General features: G+C 38.4%; 1 protein-coding gene across 1 annotated transcript in view; it reads left to right on the plus strand.

Annotated features, from left to right (window-relative positions):
* SCIN (scinderin) overlaps positions 1-17,540 on the plus strand; it is a 1,026,348-nt gene that overhangs the window by 895,146 nt on the left and 113,662 nt on the right. The window contains exon 13 of the mRNA XM_044066756.1: positions 1,693-1,814. Within this exon, the coding sequence (XP_043922691.1) occupies positions 1,693-1,814 (122 nt within the window). The remainder of the gene's footprint in view (positions 1-1,692; positions 1,815-17,540) is intronic.

The raw sequence follows: 17,540 nt of genomic DNA on the forward strand, positions 1-17,540 counted from the left end.
TCAAGTAAAACAAATTCCCAACACTGAATATGTGACAAATCCTTTCAATGTGAAACTTCGAGGAACATGAACTTTTTAAGACCACAAATGAGGTATGTTCCTCATAATGAGGTACACTTGAGAGGTATGTCTGACTTTTTTATATCTGATACGAGTTTGGAATAACATTGTCATACAGCATGTCACAGTTGTAAAGACAGAATTCTTATCTTGAAAAACAGAAGTGACAGGCAGATGGAGTAATGGTAGATGGACTACTATAGGAGATTGATGGAGGAGGTGATGAAAAGTAATTGAAAGCATACAAGAATAGAAAGAAACAAGAAATGACTAAAGCAACAAAGTCAGGAGAAATACCTGAAGGGACTGACTCAATGGACTGAAACCACATTTGTTTAAACAGAAATGAAAGTTGGCAAAATACAGAATACTGGACACAACTGTAGTTTTACAAATTAGACTTAAGTTGTACAGTTACCACAATTAAATACAGACATTTTTTTCTCTGAATTTTAGAAGCTCTGGAGCTGATTCTATTAGTTAATAGATACAAGGGCCACAGTATCACAAATTAGAGTTGTTGCTTGCCCCTACATAATACCTAAAGTGTGTTTGGGGCATAGCTTTCAACTATCCCTGATTTCATGTCATATGATTGCCCAGTCTCTTGTATTTTGTTATGTTTTCTCATAAATTACTGAAGACTGCAGTCAGTCACAAAGAGAGTACATATTAAGTAATTTTGTAACTGCATAAGACTAAATAGTGCAGAGAAATCTGGGATCAATGAGGATAGAAATGTGGAAACTACAATATCTCCATTTTGTACTAGTGCATTATATTGAATATACTACCAAATGAATACAAGTGAACATTCTTTATAACTTGAAATGTAGCTTACATGCGTTTGGAAATATCCATATCTTGAGACAGGATTGGCTTGATAAAAAAGAAGGAAAGCTCTTTCTCACAAATGAGCTACACATTTTCCTATATTACATATTTCTGTACTGCACCACCCTTAACATCCCTACAACACTGGATACACCAGAAGCAACTTCAGATAATCCAAAATAACATGCCAGTGGTTATAGAAAGTGTCATCAAAAGCTCTATCCCAGTATCTTACATGTCTTGCTCAGTATAAAAGCCAATCGGTCACTGAAATGCATTTTCACAACAATGCATTAGTTGTGGCCTTCACACACTGGAGACAGCACATAATACATTGGCACTCCAAGTTTATTTAGCTGCATTAAATTTTTCCATCAGTCTTTTGTTATACAACATAATAAATGTTGTATAGTTTAACTTTGTTCCCTGTTTTTCTGCGTGATACTGCCCTTTTGACTTTTTCATTCAGTAAGATATTTGAATTCTATCATGGCTATTTTCTCACAGTCATTCAAAGTACATGTGTAAGAGGTAAAATAAATATTATTTATGGTTCATAAGTAACTGTCCAGCATCATGGAACTAGATACTTATTTAAGTCTATACGATGGTGGTCTCAAATAACTCATTACTAGACGGGCCACCTACAGCCTTTCATAATATATAACACATAAGCTTTGCGCAGCTCAAGTCCTTTATGTTTTGTGTGCACAACCCTAAGTATTGCAAATAAATAAAACCATTTATTTTAACTCAGCTTCTTTTTCTAATAAATCGTTATGACATCTGTATTCACAGATAACTTCTGGGATGTCCTTGGAGGTAAACAAGAATACCAAACTTCAGCATTATTGGAAAGCAGCTCTGAGGATCATCCACCAAGGTTATTTGGTTGCTCTAATAAGACAGGTCACTTCATTGTGAGTATGATAGATGGCTTTTTATATAACGAAAAAGTGGTTCTTAGCATTGTTTTTTATTTTATATTTTGATAAATGAATACCATACAAAGGCAATGAAAGTTATATTCTGATGTGACTAGTGTACACCAATTATTTAAGTACCTTCTTGACTATCAGCAAGTGTATAAAGTAAGCTTGTGGGAATCAAACCCAAACCTGCTCTACATACCCACTTACAGACTGATCAACGAAACTAAATACCTGTACAATATTAATATATTTACTGTCTATATATCAGAATCATACAAAATGTTTCTATTTCCAATGAATCTTACCAAGGGTCCTTAAAGAACAGTGACACAATTAAGGTGCAATAAGTAGTGACGCTGGAATTGTGAGATGTGCTCCAAAGGGAATTAGGCATGCATAAATGTCAACCAAGAGCAGATCTGCTGGAGATAGTGCTGCATTAATATGCCTTGTACCCTCAAAATCAGCAATAACCACTCAAAAAAGTTGATTGCACTACAGCAGATCACTTGACTATAGACTATTAACAGAAATGTAGCATGGTTACAAAGATGTGCATTTAAAAGTGTATCAGACCACCACTATCATACATCGGTACAGATGATGGTCCATATAAGGGTAATATAGCAAAGTGCCAAGTATGCTTATAATCTATGTTTTAGGACAGTCAAAAAGAGGGAACAACAAGCAGTGGAATACACAAAAAGGCAATAGAAAGAGAAAATTGGCATGGATGAGAAGGCAGTTTTTTTGTAGGACAGGAGTCCTTTTTTATACTTAGAAAATAATGGTATGAAGGGGGTGGAAGCAAGGGGGTGAAGTGAGTGGGAAAGGAGGATATTGGAAAGGCAGCAACAGCAGCACGCATGCATACACACACACACACACACACACACACACACACACACACACACACACACACACACACACACACACACAAACATATGAGAAACATATGACACAGACAAAGACAGACAGGGAAGGTGCTGATACAAAAAAGGGGCCCCAAAGGAGATATGCAGACACGCACAAGCTGGACTGGTGGTGATAGGGGTGTGTTGTACAGCAATCAGTGGAGGGGGACTGTGATACAAATAAAACAAAGAATAACATAATGGGGATAATGTTGGGTGAGGACTGCCTGCCAAGCTTTCCAGAACTACATCCATCCAGAAATCAGTCACCTCCATGACTGACATCATAGCTGGGCCCAGCCACTGATGACCTAGTTGTCAGAGACATGCAGCTATGTGACTTTGCCAGTCAAATAAATATGCATTCCAGGATGCCAATCCAGGTTTTGCACCACTGGTCCTTTTCAGTGCTGTCGAGCCTCCACAACTTCTGCCAGGTGACCAAAGGGGGAAGCCCCAGTACCACTCTTTAAGGTAGTGTCTTCTCCATTCAATGGAAAAGCAGCACCAGAACATCAGTGAGTCCTCTTGGTCAACTCCCACAGGATTACCTTCATCTCCCTAAACAATGGCTGGCCTAGTGACTGCTGGCAAACTGACAGGTGATAATGGTGAGTCTGGTGCACGATGCAGTGGATACTTCTACACCACATCCTGCTTCATGTTTGGAAGCAAAGAATAAATGAAAGTAAATTTACAGAAATAGCACGGCAAAGAAAAATCCTAAAACAAGAAGCTGATAGAGAAAAAGAGAAAAGGACAAAAAAAGCAATGCTCAGCACAGTATGTTACGTATTTGTATGACATGTTTTGGAAGGAGAGAATGCTGCCAGCACATCAGTGGTCAGATAAATGTATGCAGTCACAGCCCCTCCTCCCTTATACCTAAAGACAGGTGTTCCTTTACCATGCTACTGGTGACATCTCAGCTTTTCTGCATCTGAGAGATATCATGTCATTTATGTCTGAGGTAGTTTCAGAATAGAAAAGTAATTCTCCAAGTAGTGATTGAGTACAAAACATATACTTAAACTGTTATTATTCAGTCACAAACTCAAACTACTAATTTTCCTAGACTAATTTCTGTGGCTTCAAGCCATAAATCAGCACTGCCATTTCAGAGTGTTTCCCTTTGGTCTAGTTAGCTTATCGGCCATTTACCATGTGCATTACTTCATCAATGCCATTGAGGCTGATGGGCTTTCACATTCTCTTTGGCTTAGATAACTGATTTATCTCTGGATAAGCCAGGCTAGCAGTGTCCATGCTATCTGCACTGGACTTCAAAATGCAAAGCATGTTATGAAGGATAGGATGCAGAAAAGGTATTGTACTTTTATTGGATAGTTCACACAAAGTAATTACCTGTCTACCAGAGAACTCTTGAGGATACTTAATCATGTGTTAATGAGGATCCTAATAGATACAAGTCTGCATCTGAGCATGTCTTCAACCTGCAGGATCAGGAGAGGGATCTTACTGGACAAGCCTCCTTTTATTCCTTCTCTAAACAAAGAAATTAAGTGATAGATTGCTGCAGATCAAAAGGATTTGTGCAGAATCTCTTGGAATCTTCCTCAACACAGGTACCAGCAACATATGTATCAGCTTTTTGTTGAGAACCATATCTGGAGTCCCTTTCAGTGCAAGGCAAATGATCTGTGGAACAGTCAAACCCTTCTCATAAACTTTGAGTTGTTGGGGCACTCCTTGCAATCAGCATCTTCCAGAGACTTACATGTCAAAGTCAACTTGGTTTGTTGTAAGGAATGACTGATAGTAGATTAGGGAGATTTACAGGTAGTATTTAAATAATTGCCAGAGATGCTGGATCTATCTTCCACTCTGTCAGTTTTTCTTGTATAGAATTATTTTTTTGATTTAATTTCATTTAATGTATTCATTTCTTAACCAAGTAAGTGAACTAGCCCTCACATCCTTTTCAGCCATGACACAGGCTACAATGACAAGGATAAATGCAATATATAAAACAAAAAGATAAAACTAGTTGTACAGGAACTAATTGTAAAGGTTGTATATTTCCTGGGTACTGTCTGTCTGTGTCTCTCTTCCCCTTCTATACATATATATATATATATATATATATATATATATATAGTGCATTATAACCAAATAATCTGCATGTTTTTTGGAAGCTGAAAGGGAAACATGCGCACAGACATGGGGAGAATGGACAAAACTCTGCACAACAAGTCACTTGAGGTCAGGATTGAATAGGTGACCCTGGAACTGTGAGGCAAAGATCTTACCACTAAGAGATCATACTGTCCACTGTGTACCCATGTTATCACCATGCTTACTTTGGAAATTTGCTTTAACTTATATTTCTAATGTTCATTTGAGAGGGGTTCTGCATCTTAATCCACCCAATATATTAGCACTTCCCAAGTGAGATAAGAAGTTTTTTTTTTGCAGTGATTGAATAAATCTCACTTTTGAGTCCACAGAGTCATCCCCTAACATTTCTGACATGGATTACAATTTTTGGTAGCTATCACATCAGCCAGAAGTCTTTTGAAGTTAGACATTGCTGTGGACCCTCCGTATACAATGTTTCACAAGGACAGGATTGGTCTTGTCACTATACCGCCATTTGTGTTTAAGGTTATCCCGGGATTTCCTTAAACTTGAAGGTCTAACTTCCTTCCTTTCACAATCAGCATCATAATTTTGGTAAGCAATTGCTTCATAATATGGAACTTGCAGACAGTTGTAGATTCACAATGAAAGGACTAAAGCTATCAGGATGTTTGATCAACAGTTTTTGTTAGACCTGAATATATTTTGAATTTTGGTAAGAAAGAAAACTATTTCCAAAGGGTAGAAGGCATTATTAATTACTGCTATGATAGCACTAAGAAGCCTTTGCAGGGCCCCATACTATAAACTCCACTGTGGATTCAGCAGCATTCTTCATGTGGGGCTGTTTAGGAGACATAAGTGTGGTTCTTATCTGATCCACTCTAAATGCTTTTGTAAAGTATTATAACCGAGATTCTCACCTTAATGCCCTGGAAGGCTTTGCTAAACAGTCCTTCATGGGAGCTAGATGGTGCCTCCTTGTCTGCTGCTCTTCGCAAATATTATATATTGAAATGATAAGCAAGGATAAAGTTCTGCAGCATGCTAATGATATGATCATGGTTTGGTCAAACTTTTTGGTGGTGCTATGCTGTAACTGTCCGACTACAGTGTGAATGACAGATGCTCATTCTGCCTCTTAGGTGTTCTGCTAAGTAGTTATTAGTGGAAGGAATCCACTGTGATATGACCGATCATTATAACACATTGTGGTGTCCATTTGGGGGGAATTGATCATATGTTACATGAGAACCACTGAGCGAAGCAATGTTTCAGGAGCCATCAGGAGTACTGTTTGTAGGGTTGGTCTGTATGGCCCTCTGTGGGACTGAGTTGTGGATGTTTCTGAGAGTTCAGTTTAGTAGTTATAGGTCACAGTCTCCATGGTGGTCTTGGCATTACCCATATCTAAGGCAACTATCAACTTCCCCCAGATATCTGCTTTCAGAAGTAATGAATAAACCCAGCAGTCAGTGTGATGATGTCAGGTATTGCCAGCTAGGCCAAGAGATGTAGAGCAGTTGATGTGTAACATATGCCAGCAGAACTAACTGGAATTTAGTAAAGAATTATATGTTATTTCAATATCAAACTGATTTGTACAGATACTTGTGTTGGAAATGTATTTGTAAACCTGCTTGTGTTAAAATGTATCAACAGTGTATCCTGCTAGGCAGAAAAGAAATGTACATGCATTATTGTAATGTTTAAATATATATTTGTTAACAGAGGAGACTGGAATAGAAGAGGTTAATCTCAATCCACCTGACCTTGAGAAATAGTAAGAAAATTAAATGACTGGGCCTAGGCCATAAATATGTTATCTTACAGTTCTGATTGCAGCCAAAGACAAAAAATCTGTACTAGGAAGTTTTCTGTATTGTCTTTGGGGTGAGCTAATTGCTACTCTGGAAGGATAGAGGTTTGAAATTGTTTCATGACTTTAAGGAGCTGCAGCAGATCTCAGGAAAGCTCAATCTGTGTGCATGGTAACACATAAGTGCTAAAATCCTGGTAGTTTCTAATGTTGGTGATAGTGTGAGAAACAGAGTCAGATGACCATATGTGATTTCATTTTGTAAGCTATCCCAGATATAACATTTAGATATTATATTGAGAAGTGTCTCAGTCAGACTTGCCAGTCTGTTTCTTGGAACCTGACATAGAAGGATCCCTCACCTACTTCATCTTGCCTTGCTCTAGTAGGTGACTAGGTAATTCTCTAAATCAGTCACAAAAAATATAGTGAAATTAGTTAAGTACTGTTTTTATCTATTACTATGTATATCTATTTGTCTGTGTTATTTTAATATTTCCTGTGATTGTAACTCGGGTGTTTATTGTAAATAAATATTTACTATTTCCATATAAATCTAATATAAAATTCATCTGGTACTCTTTCTGCGACTCCAGTAGCATTTTGGTGTATTCCTACTATTTCCATATTCTTTTATTATATATTATTAAATATATTCAAATTTTTAATTGTGGCTGGTCCTTTAGAAAATATTTTAACCTTTGAGAGAACTTATATCTACTGGTAACACTGTGGCCACTCCTGAAAGCCTGGCTGTTTGGTCAACATTACCATTTCTATTAATATTAACGTCACTCAGTATAATTGGGTACCCTTGCAAGAGCCTTAGAGTAGCTGGCTTTGGGGTGTCTGGTGGCAAGGTAACTACTTTATGGTCTGGGCAGAAGGGGGTATAGCTAGTAAATCTGTGCCAGATTTCCCAGGTGTGTGTGTGTGTGTGTGTGTGTGTGTGTGTGTGTGTGTGTGTGTGTGTGTGTGTGTGTGTGTGTGTGTGTGTGTGTGTGTGTGTGTGTGTGTGTGTGTATGTAAAAATCAAGTCTTAAAGTGTGTGTGTGTGTGTGTGTGTGTGTGTGTGTGTGTGTGTGTGTGGTGTGTGTGTGTGTGTGTGTGTGTGTGTGTGTGTGTATGTAAAAATCAAGTCCCAAAGTGTGAGTGTGTGTGTGTGTGTGTGTGTGTGTGTCTGTGTGTGTGTGTGTGTGTGTGTGTGTGTGTGTGTGTGTGTGTGTGTGTGTGTGTGTGTGTGTGTGTGTGTGTGTCAGCTATTCAGAGCAGGGACATGAAGCACTGGTTTGACAGAGAGGGTGCTGGAGGACTTGGCATAGACACTCGGCTGAGGGGTCAACCCTATAGCTGTACCAGTGGGAAGTCTTATTGGGGACCTGGAGGGAGACAGATAGAGAAATCTGGACCCCGGACTGAGTGTGTTCTTCTGTGCTCTTAAGGGAAATTGTACTTAATGCAGAGAGCTGCATCTGGAAATACTGGGCAGATCTATTTTTGTTCCAAGTGAACGTCCCTCTCCCATGTCAGTATTGAGGATTCAGGCTCCTTAATTACTGGCCTAGAGTAGGGATGTCACAGTCAGACCTAAGGAAGAGACTTTACACACTATTTCAAAAAAGAGTACCATCTACTAGTAGGTGGCATGCTCAAGACTTATGTACTGAAGAGGTAGGACTTATTACACATCTGTACTTTTTGCTGAGCTGAACTGGTGTGTAGGAAGAGAAACTTATTTACTTATCAGATCGCAGAAGTCTAGGTTGTCTGCTAGCATAATTTAATGTTTTGTGGTACATTTTTAAGACATTAAAAAGTGTGGTTTCTGTGAAATTAGCATATTTACTGATGTTTTCAAAAAATCAGCTGTTTCAGCTATTTTTGTACAACCCAAATGGAAAGTTTGACTGAGTTCACTTAAGCAGAATGAGGTCATGGCAATCAGCTGCTTGAGCTTATAGAAGCTTATACAAAAGAGCTTGACCCCATATCTTTGACTCAAAAAGCAGTAAACAAGTATCAATGGGTAACTGTGTTACAAACTGTACAAGTATGCAGAAAATAAGCAATTATTTTCCTATCAGATGTACATTCCACACAAACATATAACAAAAAGACCCAAGGGCTATGCAAGCCATAATGCAGTGGGTTTCTTGAAGCCCTGTCATGAACAACTAATGTATTTTACCCACATTTTATTATTGACTTAGTTTATCAAAAATGTGTGAAAAAAAGAGACATTTTAAATAGTTCATTTACTTATCAGCAGCTGGGTATCAGAGAAAGAAAAAATGCTTCTTAATTTCTGAGTTAAATGAGAACTGAGTGGCATTGCCATCAGGAGTAAATGTGTGGTGTAGGGGCAGGGTAAAAGAAATTTACTTAAGATAGATTGCTTAGAGTACAAAGATAAATGTGAAAACATAAAATACATTGGGGTTTCTGGTGGCCTTGTAATCGTTTATACTTTCTATTTGTCCATGACAAATAATACTGTCTGGGTTTTGCTTTTCAAAAACTCTCAAAAACCTTTCCTCTGTTAACTGCTTTTCTTTATGCGCCTGATATAATACTGAAATTAAGATTTCTGCACTGCTATACTTATAATCTTCTTTCCTTGTTCTAGCTTTCTTATAAGGGTCGGATGGTGATTAGTTTAGATAACAGGCCTTGTAGAGCTGTACTAAGCCAGTTTGGTCCATGAATGATTTTTCTTTTTATCTGTCTTGTTTTTGCACTCATTCCTCTGTGCAAGTGGAGGTTCATATGCTTATGCATATGTAACCTGAATAGATACTGGCCTAGGCACTACCACATCAAAAAGTTATACTCTCATGTCCTCGCTCAATAATAACTGCATGATAGGAAAATCAAAATTCTAATTTGGCAGTGTACTAACAAGTCATGCATAATTTTCCCTTATATTTCTGTAGCTGCACCGATGGGTGGGCTGACTCCCTGTGGCCCCTTTTGTGTCAGGATAGATAGTGGGAACTGGTAAGACCTGGACACTACATACCTTTTATTAATTAGTGGTCCAAGATTCAGATGTAGCCTATTTTCTTTTGCTAGATGCACTTCCTAGAGCTAATGATATACAAAAGAGCTAACTTCCACCTATTATTAATCACTATCAAATATGTTACATCTTTGTCAAGTGAAAACTGTATAGGATGTTAATGATATTGACTCCAAAATTGGCAAAGCAAAGACTGTGCCAACCTTTAGTGTAATATATTTCTTGAGCATGAGTGTGCACACAATTATTTATCAGATGCATTGTAAGTTATAATTAGCACCAAAAGGAGGTGTAACCGGAGTGCATGTCATACCTCACTCTTACATTGTTGCTTCCATCAAAATATTGATACACTATAAGTGTATTGCTATGCAACAACCCCCTGAGTATGGACTGCACATATTCTTTTTCTGTGACTCTTGGCCCACTGGTCCCCTGTCAGTGACAATATGGCCACCAGCTTGGGTAAAATTCTCAGCCAGCCAAAGGGAGCTCTTGCCCTGGCAAACAAGAACATTTAGTGTTGTAGCTACCCAAGGACTATCAGACTTCTGTGGCCTCACTGACTATCTAGACTAGTGACCCAAGGACCCCAGGTGAGGGCCAGTCTCAGCCCTGATCCTTTTGTGAATCGGATCCCACTGTTAACAACTCTCCAAGTCATTGTAGGGCTTCCTGCAGTGTATTTGAATTGCCACAATATTTAAGTCTTAATCTAATACATACAAGCCAAAAGAACTACCTATCCCTTCCCATAGGACAGATGAGCCACAATTGGCTGTTGTCTACTATTCCCCCAAGTCTTCCAAAGCCCGGACAGAAACTGTATTCAGTTCATCTAGATTAACATCATGGCTTTATCCCTGTATGCCACAGAGACAGTCTAGAAGTCTACACATTCTCTCAACTTGTATTCACCATCAGAACAAATGATATTCCGTGTTAGATGATAAACTTTTTCCATTAACAGAAAGCACATTAGTCTATAATACAAATGGATACTCTCTCAAATAAATACTATTTCCTGTAGCCTGCACTCATTCTAATATTACAGGTTGGAAAAGCAGTGGTTATAAAAGCACTGCCACCTGGCAGGGGTTCGCAAAAAATTCTCAGAAGTTTACAATGATTATACATCCTGCACCCTTGGTAACTGCCTACTTGTTTATCTAAAATAAAAGTGGGTACAGACTATACATGATAATTAACTTTAAGCATCAGTGTGCAGGAAGACATTTCAGCTTTTGCTGTGCATGTTTGATAAAATTCTACTTTGACTTACTGAATGCTGTAAATATGGTTGTTGTGCACAGCTCATGTACTGCTGTCCTCAGCCCTGTGAAGCTAGACAGAGAGACAGCCACACTAATGATGATGAGACGTTTTGTTAAATCGGAATGTGTCGATGCTGAATAATTTTACACACGTGCACAAGATTTAGTGGAGTGTGCATTCTCACTGTACTGATTAGGAGCTAAGAACTACAAATCATAGTATTTATAGCTCAGACACCAGCAGTCTGTTAGTCGCCTTGTTTAATGTATTTCTTCATGTTGTTTACCAGATTAGTGGGCTGGGACTGAGACAGTGCCTTGTACCGCAGCTGTTGAGGCCACTTTTGAGAGAGGAACATAATTACTATATATCCATTCATGAACATTAACAAGTAGAAACACATCAGGCAATGAAATGAATCTGGTCTAACAGCTCCATAGTGTAATACACAGGCTAAAGGCAATCCTACAAGATTACAGTTACTGTAACATTAAGTACAAATAAGATGACTCTAAGACATATATTATAGTAGAAAAAGAATGTGGTGTCTGGTAAAAGGACCTTCCGCCTGTAACAAATTAAACTCTTTCTGTGCTGTTTCTGAACTTACAGCTGTAGATCAGTGCAGAAGAGGCTGAACTGTAAACATTGTAGCAAAATCAATTATTTAGCGTGAAAATTATTTTACAGGATCTTCTTCCACTTTTTTATTATGAGTGCTTATATTAGTTAAGACTCAAGTAGGGTCATGTAACAGAGATTGTACTCAAAAGCCTTTTGCTACAAGTTACCATAATTATTTAAAAGGGTACATTACATAGACTATATAAGACTTTGTAATATGTAAAATTCAAAGCTCAAGATAATAAGCAATGTTGTTAGCTATAGTATTAATTCATCATGTATTAGTTATATGCAGGATGGCAGTTTCATAGGCAACTTTAAACAATGTTACCCTTTGCTGTGGAGAGCTTTATGCTCCCTTTCAACTTTGTAAATGTAATTACTTTGGATGCCTTAATATTAGCGGCACTGACTACTGAAAATGACCATTTTATGACATTATCATGCATATGTAGTGGGGCAAAGCAGTGTGCCTTTTAAAAGCCAGCTATATAGCAGAAGATCAAGTCTGAATACAAAGCACAGACTAGAGAGCTCTGGCTATTGGAATACTAAAACTTAAATTACATATTATATACTGCGGTTTATAACAAGAATGACTGTGCATCATGCTACAGTAAAAAAATGAAATATACAAATCTTCTGATTGCTTTTATGCAGTAAAAGTTGTTTACATGAGTTCATCCAATGGAAAACCCTTTCCTCCTTTTAAATTTGAGGTTTATTCTTGTTCCTATCTGGCTGAAAGCAACAGCCAGCAAGACCAGTGTGAGCCAAGAAATAGAACAAACGTAGAGCATATGTCATCATCTCATCTTGATCTAACAGTAAAGGGTCAGTTGTATTTTGTAAAAGGCTAATATTACAATGTCTTCTTTCTTATTTAGCGAGTGAAAGTTCTTTCAGCATGTACTGCCATCTGCCACAACAATGTACTCAGTCAATCACTATGCAAGGGATTGCAATTCAAACATAAACACTAATTCAAACTACAGCGGTCTTGCTTGGGAAAAAAATGCCAATAGTTACCATGACTCCCAGTATTCAAGGCAGCTGCCTGTCCACCCACATTCACAGCACATTGCCCCTCCTGTCCTCAACTCTCCACTTAAGCCTAAAATGAGTCTGTTGCACATATTCCAGTGATGCAGCATTATATATTTGATGGTATGATAGGATCAAAGTAAAGTTTGTAGTTAAAGTTCAAGACAGAATATCTAGTATTATTTAGGTTGCCATTTTCTAAATTACTTCTTTTTATCAAGTTTATTTACCTGTTTATGAAAAACTAATATCTCAGTGACATAGGATACTGTCATGAAGGAAATATTTCATACAGTTCTGTGCTGTTTCTCCATCTCTTTGCATACTGCCTTTTTCACCTGTTAAGATGAAAAAGCACTAACTCACATGAATATACCCATTAAGATGTGGCAAAAACAGACACAAACACTAGAGTGAGTACTTCAGAAAACATAGCAGTATGGAAACAAGCTGTGCAATGCTGAAAGGTGTTTTTTTTTTACATAATTATCTGCTCTCATTAACCAGGTAAGAACCACAAACACAGCAACCTATCTTCAAAAGCAACCTGGCAGATTCCGTTTTTCTTGAGTCATCTTTTCTCAGAAATAGATAATGCTTAACTTAAAGTTGTGGGAACTGAACTCTTAGCTGCAGGATGAAACCTGTTTACAGGTCATTAACATAAGCATTATACCTGCAAGGTACTGCAAACTAGTGATACCAAAATCAAACAAAATGTGTTTTTTTTGAAAAATTAATATTTTCTTTTGAAAATTAAAGGCACTGCTCTTTAGTGTTCATTTAGGAATATTAATGTTGCCCTCTTAAAAGATAATTATAAAAGTATGTTTCCTATAGTTAATTATAAAAGTAAATTTCCCATAAACATTATTGTCTGTGAAGGTTAGCAGTATGGCCAACAATAAACTTGAAGCCGCCATGAATTATTTCACACAGTGCTGCTTTCTTGACTCTCAGTTCTTCACTTGGCAAGAGTTGCTGATTGTGAAAATGCATAAAAAGGGAGCACAAGCCAGTCTTTGAACATCACACACAAAATGGAGTAGGAATCACAATGCAAATAAAATACAACATGCCCCAGCATACCAAACTGCCATCTAAAGGTCACCATTGTTCATTGTTGCTAATGACTTGGCATACTATTCAACATATACATACTGCATCTGAAGTAGTGTCATTCATTACATTTGCATGATGGCAGAGGGGGACAATTAGCTTATCTAATCTGCCCTTTAAGTATATTTAACATCAGTCCTCTTCTTCATCACTCTGTAACCATCGCATTATCTACCTGACCCCCCACAACTCTCCAGTATGATATAGTGAGATAATGTCATGCTCCCTTGCTTCTGTTGGTCTGTAATTAGGCTCCCTTCCTTCTATTGGTCTGTAATTAGGCTCCCTTGCTTATACTGGTCTGTAATTAGAAGTGCTCTAACAGTATTGATCTCTGGTCATATTGTTTCATCTCCACCCTACACAACCTCCTGGTGGCTTTCCTTTGGACTCCTTTGAGAAGTCAGATATCTGTATTCTTGTAGACCCCCAGAAATGTCCACAGTACTCAAAATGCCACCTGAGTAAGGCCTAGATTAGTGGGACCCTCACTGCTTCTGGAGTCTATCCTATTAAAGACACACCCCAGCACTTCTTTTACTTCTGCTGTTATCCTCTCAGTCTTCTCAGGGTGATGTATTCATAGAATACACTGTATCCTTTTCTAGTTTTTGCTGCAGTTACACTTCTCAGCATCATGATATTTCACTCCAGGTTTACTGACATCCAAGTCCAGTACTTTGTATTGATTCACACTGTACTTCGAGTGCCATCTTTCTGCTGTGTTAGGTAGCGTTCCCAAGTTCTTTTGTATGCTGCGTCATCCCACTTTCATTACTGCGTCTAACTGTTGCCATCAGTAAGAAGTGTGGTTCTAGTGCCCTCACTGATGTGAAGTATTAACACATTGAGGCATATTCAAGCCAGGACCAGCCCCTGCAGTGCTGCACAAATCACTATGTCATTGTCCCTTTTACTACAGCACTCTGTGTCATACCCTTCAGTCATGCTGCAGTCCTGCTTTTCAACCTCAGTTGTAGCCCAAACAGGCAAGTCTTTCTGGCACTCAGCTACATTACTCAAATTTTTAGGAGAAGACCAGTTGCATGATGTCTATTGGTACTTCCCATGTCAAGTTCTCCTGTAATCCAATCATATAACATGATCAGGTTTGATTGACAGCTCACTCTGGACATAAACCCATGTTGATTGTTAAACTGGAGGTTCTAGTCTTCTAGGAAAGCAACCAGCCTTTTACACAGGATGCTTTCAATCACATTTCTGGTGCTGCTGTTTTTGTTAGGCTATGAAGTTTCTTTTTTCTTGGATTTCTCCTTCCTACCCAACTTTGTAAAATGGTACAGATATTTCTGCTGCATTCCATGCCTCAGACACATCTGCAGTAACCCCCTGACTATGAGAAAATCTCCATCAGAGGATCTGCCAGCACACCAATCATATTGATGAGGACTCAAGGTGGCAGCCCAGCTGCTCCTTGTGTCTTATTCTTCCTTACAAGAAGTGTTTCCCTCTCCAACTCCTCCTCTTGTATTTTAAGGTTTTGCCCACAGCTTTTCATACCCAGCATTACCTTCCAAGCAGCATGGCATAATCAATGGAGGCTAACAACAGACCTGTAGCTGGCTCACCTGTCACCTTGTACAATTAACCTAGCCAGAACTCCTCCCCTCAACTTTAAAATAAAGAATAAAAAGAAAGAGAAGTCTTCTCAAAGTTGAAAACAACAAGAAATAAACTTTCCTGCTCTAAAAGTTTAATAGGCAGCTTGATAAGGAAATTTACCACATGATGAGCATTTCAGCAGTAATCACAAGTGTAATATCACCACTCTTGTACCACAGACACATACCAATAGTGTCCCCAAACAGATTATGCCCAGGGTCACCCCACCCTAGTTACAAATCTCACTAATAGCATCCTTGACCTCCCTTAGTTACCACTGCATCTGAAATTATAGTCATGCACTATCTGGCTGAAGCCCTTATAGTTTGATGTCTCAGTGACCTGCAACTCCATCTGTGGGTTAAGGCTTAAATCTTCACAGTTTGAACCTGGTAGACTGGGGTGTCCTATGGCTATAACCTTCTTACTCTTACTGTACTTCTTTATTCTTGCAGCGTCTGCTGTCCTATATACTCTATCAGTCAAGCAGAACTTTCCCCTTTCCTTACCCTAACTACTGGTATACAAAACCTAGATTCTATCCTGCCCAGTACTTTGCCTCCTTCATATAGAGGTGTAACCTAACATCTGATACCCTCCTTTCTGTAGATTAATAATAGTTCATCTATCAATCTCTTCTCCTTTGTTCCTGAAACACATATTCACTGGTAATAGTATATCCTATCGTGTTAACTGTAACAATGTGACCTATGCTTCTGTGATACCTACAACATCCACCTTGTTACCTGCACCAATGTTTTCAGCCACAACCCACCTTCCTAGATGTTTAGCATTGCTTAATAATACTAAACAGCCATGTCCCAATACATCTTTATTTGTTCTTCTGTTGTTTACCACAAAGCAGGTTTTCCTCTGAACTACAGACATAGTAAGCATTTTACATTCACCTTCTTATCTGCTCGTTTTTGGCATTCCTTCCATTTCCAGGCATTGTTTCTTTGTTAACACATTAAAAGCAACCTGCCTTTTGTTTATTTTAATACATCTGGTACTTCCAAAAGCCAACTTCTCCAGACAGCATTATGAGGAAATACAATTACATGTATTTTGTTGGTGTTAATGTGTATCAGTCTATCTATCTCTCTATCTATCTATCTATCTATCTATCTATCTATCTATCTATCTATCTATCTATCAAAATATAGTATTAGGAAAAGAAAACTGGTGACAGTTATGGCTACAGCTGTGAGAGCAATCATCTGGTAGAACAAGTAGTGATCAATGCTAAAAAAAACACTTCTGTAAGACCAAACTTTGTTTGTTCTTCTAAAAGCTATATTGATTAACATTATGAGATTATGGGCCGGATTCACAAAGGATTGCACGGAGTCTAAGACTAGAGTAAGACCCCATGCAGCCAACACGTCTGCTGAGTGATCCAGGAACAGCCTGCAGGGGCGTGCAAGAGAGCTCCTAAAACAACTCTTACACGGACAGGGTTAGTTTATGCAAATTACCTCGTTTGCTGCTGAAAGCTATGCAAATGAGGTAAATTTGCGATCCAGGAAACACTAACCTGTCCGAGTAAGAGTAGTGTTATTTGCAGAAATGTACTCAGTTGGCAACTGAGTACCATTCTGCAAATAGCAAAATGGAGCCATGACAGCTCCAAATAAAGGATGCATCCAATTGAGGAAGCATGCCAATGGCCAAATATACGGCTATTGGCATTTTTTTCCGTTGCAAAATAAAAAAAAAATGCATTTTTTTTTTACCTCGATCTCCGATGTTTAAGCGTAGCGCAGCGCCACGCAAATGTGCTGCACTCTAAAAAGCAGAAAAACAAAAAATAAAAGCCACAAATAGGGATTTTATTCAAAACATTCATCTGCCATGCAAGTGAATGCCAGGCTGAAGACAACATGGCCACTGAGTAGAGGTTGCTAAGGGGGGAAGCTCAGTCTGTGAAATGTAACCAAGCATTAGTAGGCAATCCTATGCAAACGAGGATAAGGATAGTGAATCCCAATATTTCCTGCTATGTGAACCATGTCCCTAGAGTGTAAGAGTAGGAAAAGGGGAGTAACAGAGTAGAATATGGGTAACATCATGAGGGGGTATGTATCAAAAAGTCTGTAAGCTTATTGGAGCAGAGTGGCATGTGTTTGCTGTGAGTTACTCAGGACTAAAAGAGGTGTGTCTACAGTTGTCTAAAC

Source organism: Protopterus annectens, chromosome 3.part1 (genome assembly GCF_019279795.1).
Source record: "Protopterus annectens isolate FY-2018-M chromosome 3.part1, PAN1.0, whole genome shotgun sequence".
Lineage (NCBI taxonomy): Eukaryota > Metazoa > Chordata > Ceratodontiformes > Protopteridae > Protopterus > Protopterus annectens.